This window comes from Dendrobates tinctorius, unplaced genomic scaffold (genome assembly GCF_039654945.1).
Source record: "Dendrobates tinctorius isolate UK_male_01 unplaced genomic scaffold, ASM3965494v1 ptg000022l, whole genome shotgun sequence".
In the NCBI taxonomy this organism is placed as follows: domain Eukaryota; kingdom Metazoa; phylum Chordata; class Amphibia; order Anura; family Dendrobatidae; genus Dendrobates; species Dendrobates tinctorius.
In genome coordinates this window covers 31027796-31039229 of record NW_027361690.1, presented here as the reverse complement: position 1 = coordinate 31039229, position 11434 = coordinate 31027796, and the positions used below count along the sequence as shown (strand labels likewise).

General features: G+C 53.7%; 2 protein-coding genes across 2 annotated transcripts; both read right to left on the bottom strand.

Moving 5' to 3' along the window:
* Nucleotides 1–1753: 1753 nt before the first annotated feature.
* Nucleotides 1754–8760, bottom strand: MEX3B (mex-3 RNA binding family member B). Its single transcript, XM_073568570.1, has 2 exons — nt 8305–8760; nt 1754–5135 (listed from the first exon to the last, which is right to left on the bottom strand). Exons 1-2 carry the CDS (start codon nt 8531–8533, stop codon nt 3811–3813), a joined length of 1554 nt encoding a protein of 517 aa, XP_073424671.1. The 5' UTR covers nt 8534–8760; the 3' UTR covers nt 1754–3810.
* A 5-nt stretch (nt 8761–8765) lies between these two features.
* LOC141084020 (uncharacterized) lies at nt 8766–11220 on the bottom strand. The gene is made up of 2 exons (XM_073568396.1): nt 11179–11220; nt 8766–9962 (listed from the first exon to the last, which is right to left on the bottom strand). Exons 1-2 carry the CDS (start codon nt 11218–11220, stop codon nt 8766–8768), a joined length of 1239 nt encoding a protein of 412 aa, XP_073424497.1.
* Nucleotides 11221–11434: the final 214 nt, after the last annotated feature.

The following is an 11434-nucleotide window of genomic DNA, read 5'->3' as shown; positions in this document are numbered from 1 at the left end:
CCACCATGCCCTGGCAAGAGAGGACACAGCATGTCTGCACCCCACCATGCACTGGCAGGTTAGGACCCCACCATGTCCTGGCAGGATAGGGCACCAAAATGGTGCATCCCACCAGGCCCTGGCAGGATAGGACGCAGCACGTCTGCACCCCACCATGCCCTGGCAGGATAGGACGCAGCATGTCTGCACCGCACCACGCCTGGGCAGGATAGGACGCAGCATGTCTGCACCGCACCACGCCCGGGCAGGATAGGACGCAGCATGTCTGCACCGCACCACGCCCGGGCAGGATAGGACGCAGCATGTCTGCACCGCACCACGCCCGGGCAGGATAGGACGCAGCACGTCTGCACCCCACCACGTCACATCAGCAGCATACAAAACGAAAGAAAAACAAATGTGGAAATGAGTTAAACAGGTGGTTTCAATATAATCGCACAATACCCTATTATCCATCCCAAAGATTGTATTGAAGAGAAAAGCCTAGATTTCAATGTTTTATGGAAGACCATGCAGAGAGAACGCAGGCGCCAAGAAAACATTGCATTGCCAATACGGCTGTATCTAATACATGGAATAAATCAATAATGGCAGCATGAAACGTCTAGCAAAACATACGGCTGATAAAAGGAATGATGAAAAGATGGGAAAATTCAATGCACATTTCTGTGTCTGCAGATCTATGTAAGCATCAGAAACACAGGCGGCAGAGCTGCTCTTCATCTACCCATACAGAAGATTAACCCATTCACAGGTGAAGGAATCCAGCGCAGAATAATAAGCTCCACGTCCCACCAGGATGCTCCCCCCTCCACATAGCCCTCCATTACTGCACTTTTATAACATCATATATAGGTCAGGATGACAAAACCGTACAATGCCTGCATACTTCACATACTGTGACATTTATGTCGAGCAAGTGTTTTTTCCAAACCCACACCATGTAACCTTTCCATTAAGAAGGCCTCCACATACACTATAGAATGAGGACACTAGCAGCATTACATGAAGCGGCGTTCAACCAGTGGCACTGCAGTGCACGAGGCGTGCCCATGCCTGGTGCCAGTGCCACACATTGCGTTCCCCCCATTGGTGCAAAATGCGGGGACATTCACCGCCTCCTACAAAGATTATTTCACCATCATTCATTATTTAAGGCCCATCCTGATCACAACAAGCAGGAATGAAGGCCTGGAGATCAATCATGCAAAATGATATTAAAGAGGTAAATGCTTGTGCGAAATCATTATCTCCGGAGCAGAATTTGTAACGAAATTGATCTGTGCTGCATTCCTATGTAAACTCATAAGAATTAGGATGTGTATCCAGTTCCAAATTGTCCTCGACCCTGCTTCCTCTGGAGATATTCTAACCAAAGGATAACACGCTCATGCGTCTCGCGCACACTCACCCACCCACAGTCCCAACCGTACACACCCACCGACGACGGCACACAAAGAGCAGCAGTGCCATCTATACTATGTGCAGAAATCTGCCCCAATAACCAGATATTCGGCATTAACGCACACAACATACGTCATGCGAGTTGATTCAATTTATAACCCTTTTCTTACTGCCCTCCTTACACCATTTACAGGCCCGGCGACCAAAAAGACAAACCAAAAGACAGAACAGTAAACGCTGACGATCAACTCACACAACAAAAAAAGATCCGTCACTTCTGGAATATTTTTTTTTTTTTTTTTTATTTGATTTATATAGAAATACTTAAAAAAAACATGAAGTAGCACCATTACTTAAGTTTTACCTTTATTTATGTAGAACTTTTAAATGTCAGAAAAATAAAACTCTTGATACAATTCTTTTTTTCTTTTTTTTCAAATCTCGTTTCAGCAAATATAATATTAGTATTTTTTTTTTTTGACCATGAGGTTAAAGGCCCTTTATCATAAAATAAAATATACTTTGTTTTTTTCTTTTTAAACTTTGCTCAGTAAAGTACATTTACGCTCAAGTAACGTCACCTACATATACATAAACAAGTAGTAAACAAAATGTAGTAAAATAGAAATACTAAAACTAGAGTGGTGCAACAGAATCTCGGAATCTCCACTGAAATCTATGTATACAAACGCTAGAAAGGAGTCAGACGGTTCTTCGAGTTGGCTTCGTATGCTCATACATTTCGTCAGTTCTCGTAATAATATAGAAGAAAATAGGCTTTTTATATCGCGGAGTAGAAAAAGACGCTGGGTGAAGCAGATTTAAAACATTGTTTTCAGGAACCTATAAAAAAAAAAAAAAAATCTCCATCCCAACACAATACTGTTCAAAAACACTTTTGCAGTTTATGTTTTTTTGTGTGTGTGTCTTTTTTTTATTATTATTTCTTTTTGTTATCCCCTCCCTCCCCAACTTCACCTGTGTTGATATTAAAATAATACAGTGTTCTTTGCCGGAAGGCCATACGGAAAATAAAAGATTTTAAAACCCAGCTACAAAAAGAAAAAAAAAAAGTTCACTGAACTTAAAAGTTAAAATATTTGTAAACATCTTTGCAATATGAAATATAATTTTTTTTCTTCAAGTAAAAAAAAAAAATAAAAAAAAAAATGAATAAAATACTTCAATCTGTATTAATGCAATTCGTCTTTTAAAACCATTTTATAATTATATATATTTATATATTTATAGAAGATATGTTACAATCTAATATTACTTTCTTAAAGCTGCAGTATCATGGGGAGTTCTCGAAGGAGCAGTTTGTTTGTTTTTTTTTTTGTTTCCCATCTCTTGAGAAAAACAGAGGCATTTAAAAAAAAAAAAAAGTTTGTTCAAGGTATAAGAAAAATTAAAAAAAAAAAAAAAAAAAAAAAAAAAAAAAAAGCTTGTCAAAATAATATTTGTAGAGTCTAATAACCACACAAGAGGCATAATAAAAAAAGTAAAAAAATATAGATATCTTGGAAGATTTATCTTTCAAAGTACTGTACAATGTAAAACTGTGGTTCTTTGTTCGTAGTCGGAGCGTGCAATCAGACAGATCGTAGGATTCTCCCCCAGCCAAAAGAAAGGCCTGTGGGATAGTGTTCACTAAATTCCTTTAAAAAAAAAAAATAAAATAATAAAAAATAAAATAAATGTGCAGATACTGCAGCTTTAAAGCCACATTCCCACTTGGCAAGTTACAAACCAATTCTTTGACAGTAAGAGGCCCTGTCTCAAAAAAATTCTAAGCCTTGCCACCATATTTTATCCCTTTCAACGTCCAAGAGCCCCTAGTAACCAGGAGCGGGGCCCCCCGTTGAAGGGGTTAAACTGACCACGTGACAACATCCAGACTGATTTAAGACAGCCCCATACGCCCCACTGCAAATGGCAGAGATACTGGAGGACACAAATCAATATTGCTTCTGGAGTGGGGGGGGGGGGGCGCATGGAAATTGGTTGCTGCAAGCTATTTACATAATGAAGCAGGAGAGGGTACCACCGGGAATAAGGAACCAAGGGAGCGGGGGAGGGGGCCTCGTTTAAATGAGACATGCAGTTACTATTTGACATCTGCCCCCCCCCCGATATAAAACTACTATTTGCCTTCTGAAATGGCATGAAAGGCTACTACGAAGACATATATGAGCCCCCCTCAAGCATCCAGAGAATGAGGGGGGAGAGAGGCGACATCACATTATTATATATTATTTGCATATTAATATATTACAATATATTAATATATTAAGGGTTCTGGTAAATAATATATACATGTACAAAACACCGTCACACGTGTATGGCACCATACAAGTGGGAATGTAGCTGTCAGAGCACTGGAGGAAAGAAGGCTGCGCGAGTGGACTAGGAGAAGATGCGGATGGCCTGAGTGACTTCTGCGTGACACACCGGGCACTGAGGCTCATTCTTCTCGCAGATGCGGTTGGCACATTCCATGCAGAATAGGTTGTGGCCACAGGGTACCAGGGCTGCGATCACCTCACTCTCAAAGCAGATGGAGCAGTCGCGGCTGCCTTTCCTCCTCATGCCTGACGAAGAGGAAGACGAGCTGGAAGAGGAAGAGCTGCTGCTGCTGGAGGACGAGGAAGATGAGGAGTCGGAGCCCATGTTAGTGTAGGCGGAGTAGCTCAGGCCACCTCCGGGGTCACTGCGCACCCTGCGTGCTAAAGGATGCTCAGGGACCACGCTGCTTCCATGCAAAGGAGGCGAGAGCCTGGGCGGAGCAGTGCAGCCTACACCATTGAGCCGCCGGTTAGACACCAACCCGTTGGCATTGTTTTGGTAGGGAGGAGATTGTGAGGCACTGCTTGTACCATTCCGCTCAAATTGTGACCAGATCAAAGCAGTGCCAGGTGGAGCTGGCGCTGGGTCAAAAGCAGAGTCAAAAGCCAGCTCAGTGCAGTCAGGTGAAATGCTGTCGCTGGCATACACATATCCATTGCCATTGACGTTATTGTTATTGTTGCCATTGTTGGTAAAACTGAGGGCAGGACTGGGAGGGCTATAATCTGCCATCCTTGTGCCATTATTGCCCCCAAAGTAAGAGTCTGTGGAGGCGCTGCCCAGAGAGCTGGAGCTGTCATTGCGGTAGTTAGAGAAAGCCTTGCGTGAACCCGTGCTGGAGTTTAGGCACGGGGTGGGTTTGCTCCATAAGCTCCCTGTGCCATGCAAATCAAAGCCAACATCAGTCCCATTGGCATGGAAGTCATTGTCATCGGTCAGCTCGATCAGCCCTCCAGTGCGTACAGCAATGTGAGCTTCAATCTCCTCCCGGGCTCGATCCACATTCTCTGGCATTCCAGTAACCTCAAACACTGGCTCTTTATCCCTGCTGGGGGTGACTATGTACGTGTGTGTCTGCTGCTGGATCCTCTTGATTGTAGCCCCCTTAGGTCCCACCACCAGACCCACCACTCTGTAGGGCACTCGCACCTGGATTGTGGTCTGGCCAGGAAGATTTGGAGGTCCGGGCACTGACCCCCCATTTAAAGCATTTTTATTGCGAGACGCTCGGATCATGGAAAAGTGCTCTGCAGCTGAGATGATCTCCCTCCTGGCCATGGCTACATCTTCCTTTCTCCCAGTCACAACAAAGACAGGCTCCTCCCCGCGGACCGGGGTCTTGATGTAGGTGTTGGTCTTAGCCCGCAGAGCTTTGATTTTACAACCTGGGTAACAAATGGAGATAAAAAGCACAATTAGACCTGCTGAGCCATAAAACAGCAAAAGGAGGACAAGTAGTAACAGCAGCAACATCAGTGGCACATACATGAACCAACAGCACAGCTAAAGGAGGGCAGATGAGAGGCAACCAAGCGCAGTGCCAACACAGTACAAAGCATAAGCCACCGCTACGTGGAGGATGCACCGGAGCATCCCATGCCAATACATCATGCCAAGTCCCAAGGGCAGCACCAGGTGGCATAAAGTCTCCGATACAGGACCAGGAGGAGGCTCTGCCCTAGAGATGTGGGTACAGGGCCAGGAGGAGGTTCTGCCCTAGAGATGTGGGTACAGGGCCAGGAGGAGGCTCTAACCCAGAGATGTGGGTACAGGGCAAGGAGGAGGCTCTGCCGCAGAGATGTGGGTACAGGGCAAGGAGGAGGTTCTGCCCCAGAGATGTGGGTACAGGGCAAGGAGGAGGCTCTAACCCAGAGATGTGGGTACAGGGCAAGGAGGAGGCTCTGCCCCAGAGATGTGGGTACAGGGCCAGGAGCAGGCTCTGCCCCAGAGATGTGGGTACAGGGCCAGGAGCAGGCTCTGCCCCAGAGATGTGGGTACAGGGCCAGGAGGAGGCTCTGCCCCAGTGATGTGGGTACAGGGCCAGGAGGAGGCTCTGCCCCAGAGATGTGGGTACAGGGCCAGGAGGAGGCTCTGCCCCAGAGATGTGGGTACAGGGTCAGGAGGAGTCTCTGCCCCAGAGATGTGGGTACAGGGCCAGGAGGAGTCTCTGCCCCAGAGATGTGGGTACAGGGCCAGGAGGAGTCTCTACCCAAGAGATGTGGGTACAGGGCAAGGAGGAGTCTCTGCCCGAGAGATGTGGGTACAGGGCAAAGTGGAGTCTCTGCCCCAGAGATGTGGGTACAGGGTCAGGTGGAGTCTCTGACCCAGAGATGTGGGTACAGGGCAAAGTGGAGTCTCTGCCCCAGAGATGTGGGTACAGGGCCAGGTGGAGTCTCTGACCCAGAGATGTGGGTACAGGGCCAGGTGGAGTCTCTGACCCAGAGATGTGGGTACAGGGCCAGGTGGAGTCTCTGACCCAGAGATGGAGATGTGGGTACAGGACCAGGAGGAGGCTCTAACCCAGAGATGTGGGTACAGAGCTAGGAGGAGTCTCCGACCTAGAGAGGAGGGTACAGGACCAGGTGGAGGTTCTGCCCCAGTGATGTGGGTACAGGACCTGGTGGAAGCTCTGCCATAGTGATGTGGGTACAGGACTAGGACCAAGCTCTGCCCCAGTGATGTGGGTACAGGACTAGGACCAAGCTCTGCCCCAGTGATGTGGGTACAGGACCAGGCTCTGACCTAAAGAGGAGGGTACAGGGCTAGGAGGAGTCTCTGACCTAGTGATGAGGGTACAGGACCAGGTGGAGGTTCTGCCCCAGTGATGTGGGTACAGGACCAGGCGGAGGCTCTACCCCAGTGATGTGGGTACAGGACTAGGACCAAGCTCTGCCCCAGTGATGTGAGTACAGGACCAGGTGGAGGCTCTGCCCCAGTGATGTGGGTAAAGGACCAGGTGGAGGCTCTGTCCCAGTGATGTGGGTACAGGACCAGGAGGAGATTCTGCCCCAGTGATGTGGGTACAGGACCAGGAGGAGATTCTGCCCCAGTGATGTGGGTACAGGACCAGGAGGAGATTCTGCCCCAGTGATGTGGGTACAGGACCAGGAGGAGGCTCTGTCCCAGTGATATGGGTACAGGACCAGGAGGAGGCTCTGTCCCAGTGATATGGGTACAGGACCAGGAGGAGGCTCTGTCCCAGTGATGTGGGTACAGGACCAGGAGGAGGCTCTGTCCCAGTGATGTGGGTACAGGACCAGGAGGAGGCTCTGCCCCAGTGATGTTGGTACAGGACCAGGTAGACGCACTGCCCTAGAGATGTGGGTACAGGACCAGGAGGAGGCTCTGCCCCAGTGATGTTGGTACAGGACCAGGAGGAGGCTCTGCCCTAGAGATGTGGGTACAGGACCAGGAGGAGGCTCTGCCCTAGAGATGTGGGTACAGGACCAGGAGGAGGCTCTGTCCCAGTAATGTGGGTACAGGACCAGGAGGAGGCTCTGTCCCAGTAATGTGGGTACAGGACCAGGAGGAGGCTCTGTCCCAGTGATGTGGGTACAGGACCAGGAGGAGGCTCTGTCCCAGTAATGTGGGTACAGGACTAGGAGGAGGCTCTGTCCCAGTAATGTGGGTACAGGACCAGGAGGCTCTGTCCCAGTAATGTGGGTACAGGACCAGGAGGAGGCTCTGCCCCAGTAATGTGGGTACAGGACCAGGAGGAGGCTTTGCCCCAGTGATGTTGGTACAGGACCAGGAGGAGGCTTTGCCCCAGTGATGTTGGTACAGGACCAGGAGGAGGCTCTGCCCCAGTGATGTTGGTACAGGATCAGGTAGACACACTGCCCTAGAGATGTGGGTACAGGACCAGGAGGTGGCTCTGCCCCAGTGATGTTGGTACAGGATCAGGTAGACGCACTGCCCCAGTGATGTTGGTACAGGATCAGGTAGACACACTGCCCTAGAGATGTGGGTACAGGACCAGGAGGTGTCTCTGCCCCAGTGATGTTGGTACAGGATCAGGTAGACGCACTGCCCCAGTGATGTTGGTACAGGATCAGGTAGACACACTGCCCTAGAGATGTGGGTACAGGACCAGGAGGAGGCTCTGCCCCAGTGATGTTGGTACAGGATCAGGTAGACACACTGCCCTAGAGATGTGGGTACAGGACCAGGAGGTGGCTCTGCCCCAGTGATGTTGGTACAGGATCAGGTAGATGCACTGCCCCAGTGATGTTGGTACAGGACCAGGTAGACACACTGCCCTAGAGATGTGGGTACAGGACCGGGAGGTGGCTCTGCCCCAGTGATGTTGGTACAGGATCAGGTAGACGCACTGCCCCAGTGATGTTGGTACAGGATCAGGTAGACGCACTGCCCCAGTGATGTTGGTACAGGATCAGGTAGACACACTGCCCTAGAGATGTGGGTACAGGACCAGGAGGAGGCTCTGCACCAGGGATGTGGGACCATACAGGAGGATTATGTAGGAGCATGCCGTCCCATTGTCTGGGAGTACCACATTCCAGCATAGCCTCCACATTAGTGCAGCGATCGTACCTTGTCTCCCCACGATCTCCGCCACATGCTCCGAGCTGGGCACCGGGACACATTCCGTCATGTTCACGCTCTTTTTCCGGGGCTCGTTGTCGTACATGGAGCTCTCATCGTTGTCCAGCCCGAGCAGAGAGAGCTGATCCAGGGCGATCTGCAGAGCTCGCTGATCGTCCAGAGTGTCGCCTCCTCCGCTCCCGGACCTCTCCATATCTGCAAAGAGGGAGCTGGGCATGGTCCGCTCCCCCGCTCCTCTCGACTCAGCAGTGGGTGCAGACACAAAGGAAAGCGAGGTGGCCGGCGGCGGGGAGGAGGGAGGCAGAGGCGGCTGCGGTCCTCTGCGGGCGCTGCGCTCAGGGGTCCCCCCAGCTTGTATCCAGCGGGTGCACGAGCTGCTCCCCGACTTTTCGTGGCCGGACTATGCCAGCGATGGCAGCGGGTCTGTACGGAGCCCCTCCCCGGCTCACTCAGCGCTTTCCTCCCCTCCTGTCTGAGCCACTGCAGCCAGACGGCACTAGAGGGGGATAAGAGGCCGTGACGTCACTGACAGCACAATGAAGCCGACACCGGGGAACGCGCGTCCTATTGGAAGATGGGGCTGAAGTGGGCGGGGCTTGCTGTTTGGCCACTCCCTCTGCTCCTCCCCTCAGCGGAGAGAAAGAGGCAAACTCGCTTCTTTGTTGTCTAATGCAGAACAATAAAGGCTGCGAGGAGACCGGGAACTGGTGAGAGGGGACCGGGGACTGGTGAGAGGGGACCGTGCGAGAGGACCGGGGACTGGTGAGAGGGGACTGTGCGAGAGGACCGGGGACTGGTGAGAGGGGGCCGGGGACTGGTGAGAGGGGACCGGGGACTGGTGAGAGGGGACTGTGCGAGAGGACCGGGGACTGGTGAGAGGGGGCCTGGGGACTGGTGAGAGAGGACCGGGGACTGGTGAGAGGGGACTGTGCGAGAGGACTGGGGACTGGTGAGAGGGGACCGGGGACTGGTGAGAGGGGGATGTGCGAGAGGACCGGGGACTGGTGAGAGGGGACTGTGCGAGAGGACCGGGGACTGGTGAGAGGGGCTGTGCGAGAGGACCGGGGACTGGTGAGAGGGGGTGCGAGGAGACCGGGAACTGGTGAGAGGGGGACTGTGCTAGAGGACCGGGGACTGGTGAGAGAGGACTGTGAGAGGGGCTGTGCGAGAGGACCGGGGACTGGTGAGAGGGGCTGTGCGAGAGGACCGGGGACTGGTGAGAGGGGCTGTGCGAGAGGACCGGGGACTGGTGAGAGGGGACTGTGCGAGAGGACCGGGGACTGGTGAGAGGGGATGTGCGAGAGGACCGGGGACTGGTGAGAGGGGCTGTGCGAGAGGACCGGGGACTGGTGAGACGGGACTGTGCGAGAGGACCGGGGACTGGTGAGAGGGGATGTGCGAGAGGACCGGGGACTGATGAGAGGGGCTGTGCGAGAGGACCGGGGACTGGTGAGAGGGGGTGCGAGGAGACCGGAAACTGGTGAGAGGGGGACTGTGCTAGAGGACCGGGGACTGGTGAGAGGGGACTGTGAGAGGGGCTGTGCGATGGGACCGGGGGCTGGTGAGAGGGGACCGGAGACTGTGCGAGGGGACCGGGGACTGGTGAGAAGGGGTGGGGGGACCGGGGATTGCGAGAGGGGACTGTGCTAGAGGACCGGGGACTGGTGAGAGGGGAATGTGCGAGAGGATCGGGGACTGTGAGAGGGACTGTGCGAGGGGACCGGGGACTGGTGAGAAATGCCGGGGGCTGGTGGGGGGACCGGGGACTGGGAGAGGGGACTGTGCTAGAGGACCGGGGACTGGTGAGAGAGGGGAATGTGCGAGAGGACCGGGGACTGTGAGAGGGACTGTGCGAGGGGACCGGGGACTGGTGAGAAATGCGGGGGGCTGGTGGGGGGACCGGGGACTGGGAGAGGGGACTGTGCTAGAGGACCGGGGACTGGTGAGAGAGGGGAATGTGCGAGAGGACCGGGGGCTGTGAGAGGGGACTGTGAGAGGGGCTGTGCGATGGGACCTGGGGCTGGTGAGAGGGGACCGGGGACTGGTGAGAAGGGCCGGGGGCTGGTGGGGGAACCGGGGACTGCGAGAGGGGACTGTGCTAGAGGACCGGGGACTGGTGAGAGGGGGATGTGCGAGAGGACCGGGGCTGGGCGAGGGGACTGTGCGAGAGAACCGGGGACTGTGCAAGGGGTCCGGGGACTGGTGAGAGGACCGGGGGCTGTGCAAGGGGACCGGGGACTGGTGAGAGGACCGGGGGCTGTGCGAGAGAACCGGGGACTGTGCGAGAGAACCGGGGACTGGTGAGAGGGGACCGGAGACTGGTGAGAGGGGGGGATCGGGGACTGTGCGAGGAGAAGGGACTGGTGAGAGGGGACCGGGGACTGTGCGAGAGAACCGGGGACCCTGCGAGAGAACCGGGGACTGTGAGAGGGGACCGGAGACTGGTGAGAGGGGACCGGGGACTGTGCGAGGAGACCGGGGACAGGTGAGAGGAGACCGGGGACAGGTGAGAGGGGACCGGGGACTGTGCGAGGAGACCGGGGACAGGTGAGAGGAGACCGGGGACTGTTCGAGGGGACCGGGGACAGGTGTGAGGAGACCGGGGACAGGTGAGGGGGGGACCGGGGACTGTTCGAGGGGAGCGGGGACAGGTGAGAGGAGACCGGGGACTGGTGTGAGGAGACCGGGGACTGTTCGAGGGGACCGGGGACAGGTGTGAGGAGCGGACTCTTCTCACTGTCCCTTCCCACCGGTCTCAGCCTTCTTGGCCGCCGACCCCCGAGGTCTCCCACGTGTCCGTATCCTCCCAGCACCAGCCGCGGGCTCTGTCGTGACATGCAGCAGTGCCGATATGTGCCGTACGCAGGCCGTGTGCGCAGCCGCCACAGGACGATTCTCAGCCATGGTCCAAGCAATGTTACAATCTTTACCAATAAATGCGATCGCTCCAGATCGGCTGCAGCGTGACTCATTGCTCAGTATATGAATTGATGGTTAGCAGTGATTTCTCCAGTCCCGACACTAGCGGCGGAGACCTGTGCACGGGGTGTGCGATCTCCGTGCGATACTGCTGACGGATGAAATCGAGGAGTGCTATCGCTTCATCAGTAAGAGCCGG

What these genes read in the sequence shown, in the direction of transcription:
- MEX3B (XM_073568570.1), bottom strand. Translation starts at nt 8,533, where the DNA reads ATGCCCAGCTCCCTCTTTGCAGATATGGAGAGGTCCGGGAGCGGAGGA. An exon ending in GGAGATCGTGGGGAGACAAG is followed by an intron (nt 5,136 to 8,304) that starts GTACGATCGCTG and finishes TTTGTTACCCAG; the next exon opens with GTTGTAAAATCAAAGCTCTG.
- LOC141084020 (XM_073568396.1), bottom strand. Translation starts at nt 11,220, where the DNA reads ATGGCTGAGAATCGTCCTGTGGCGGCTGCGCACACGGCCTGC. An exon ending in CGGCTGCGCACACGGCCTGC is followed by an intron (nt 9,963 to 11,178) that starts GTACGGCACATA and finishes CCGGTCCTCTAG; the next exon opens with CACAGTCCCCTCTCGCAATC.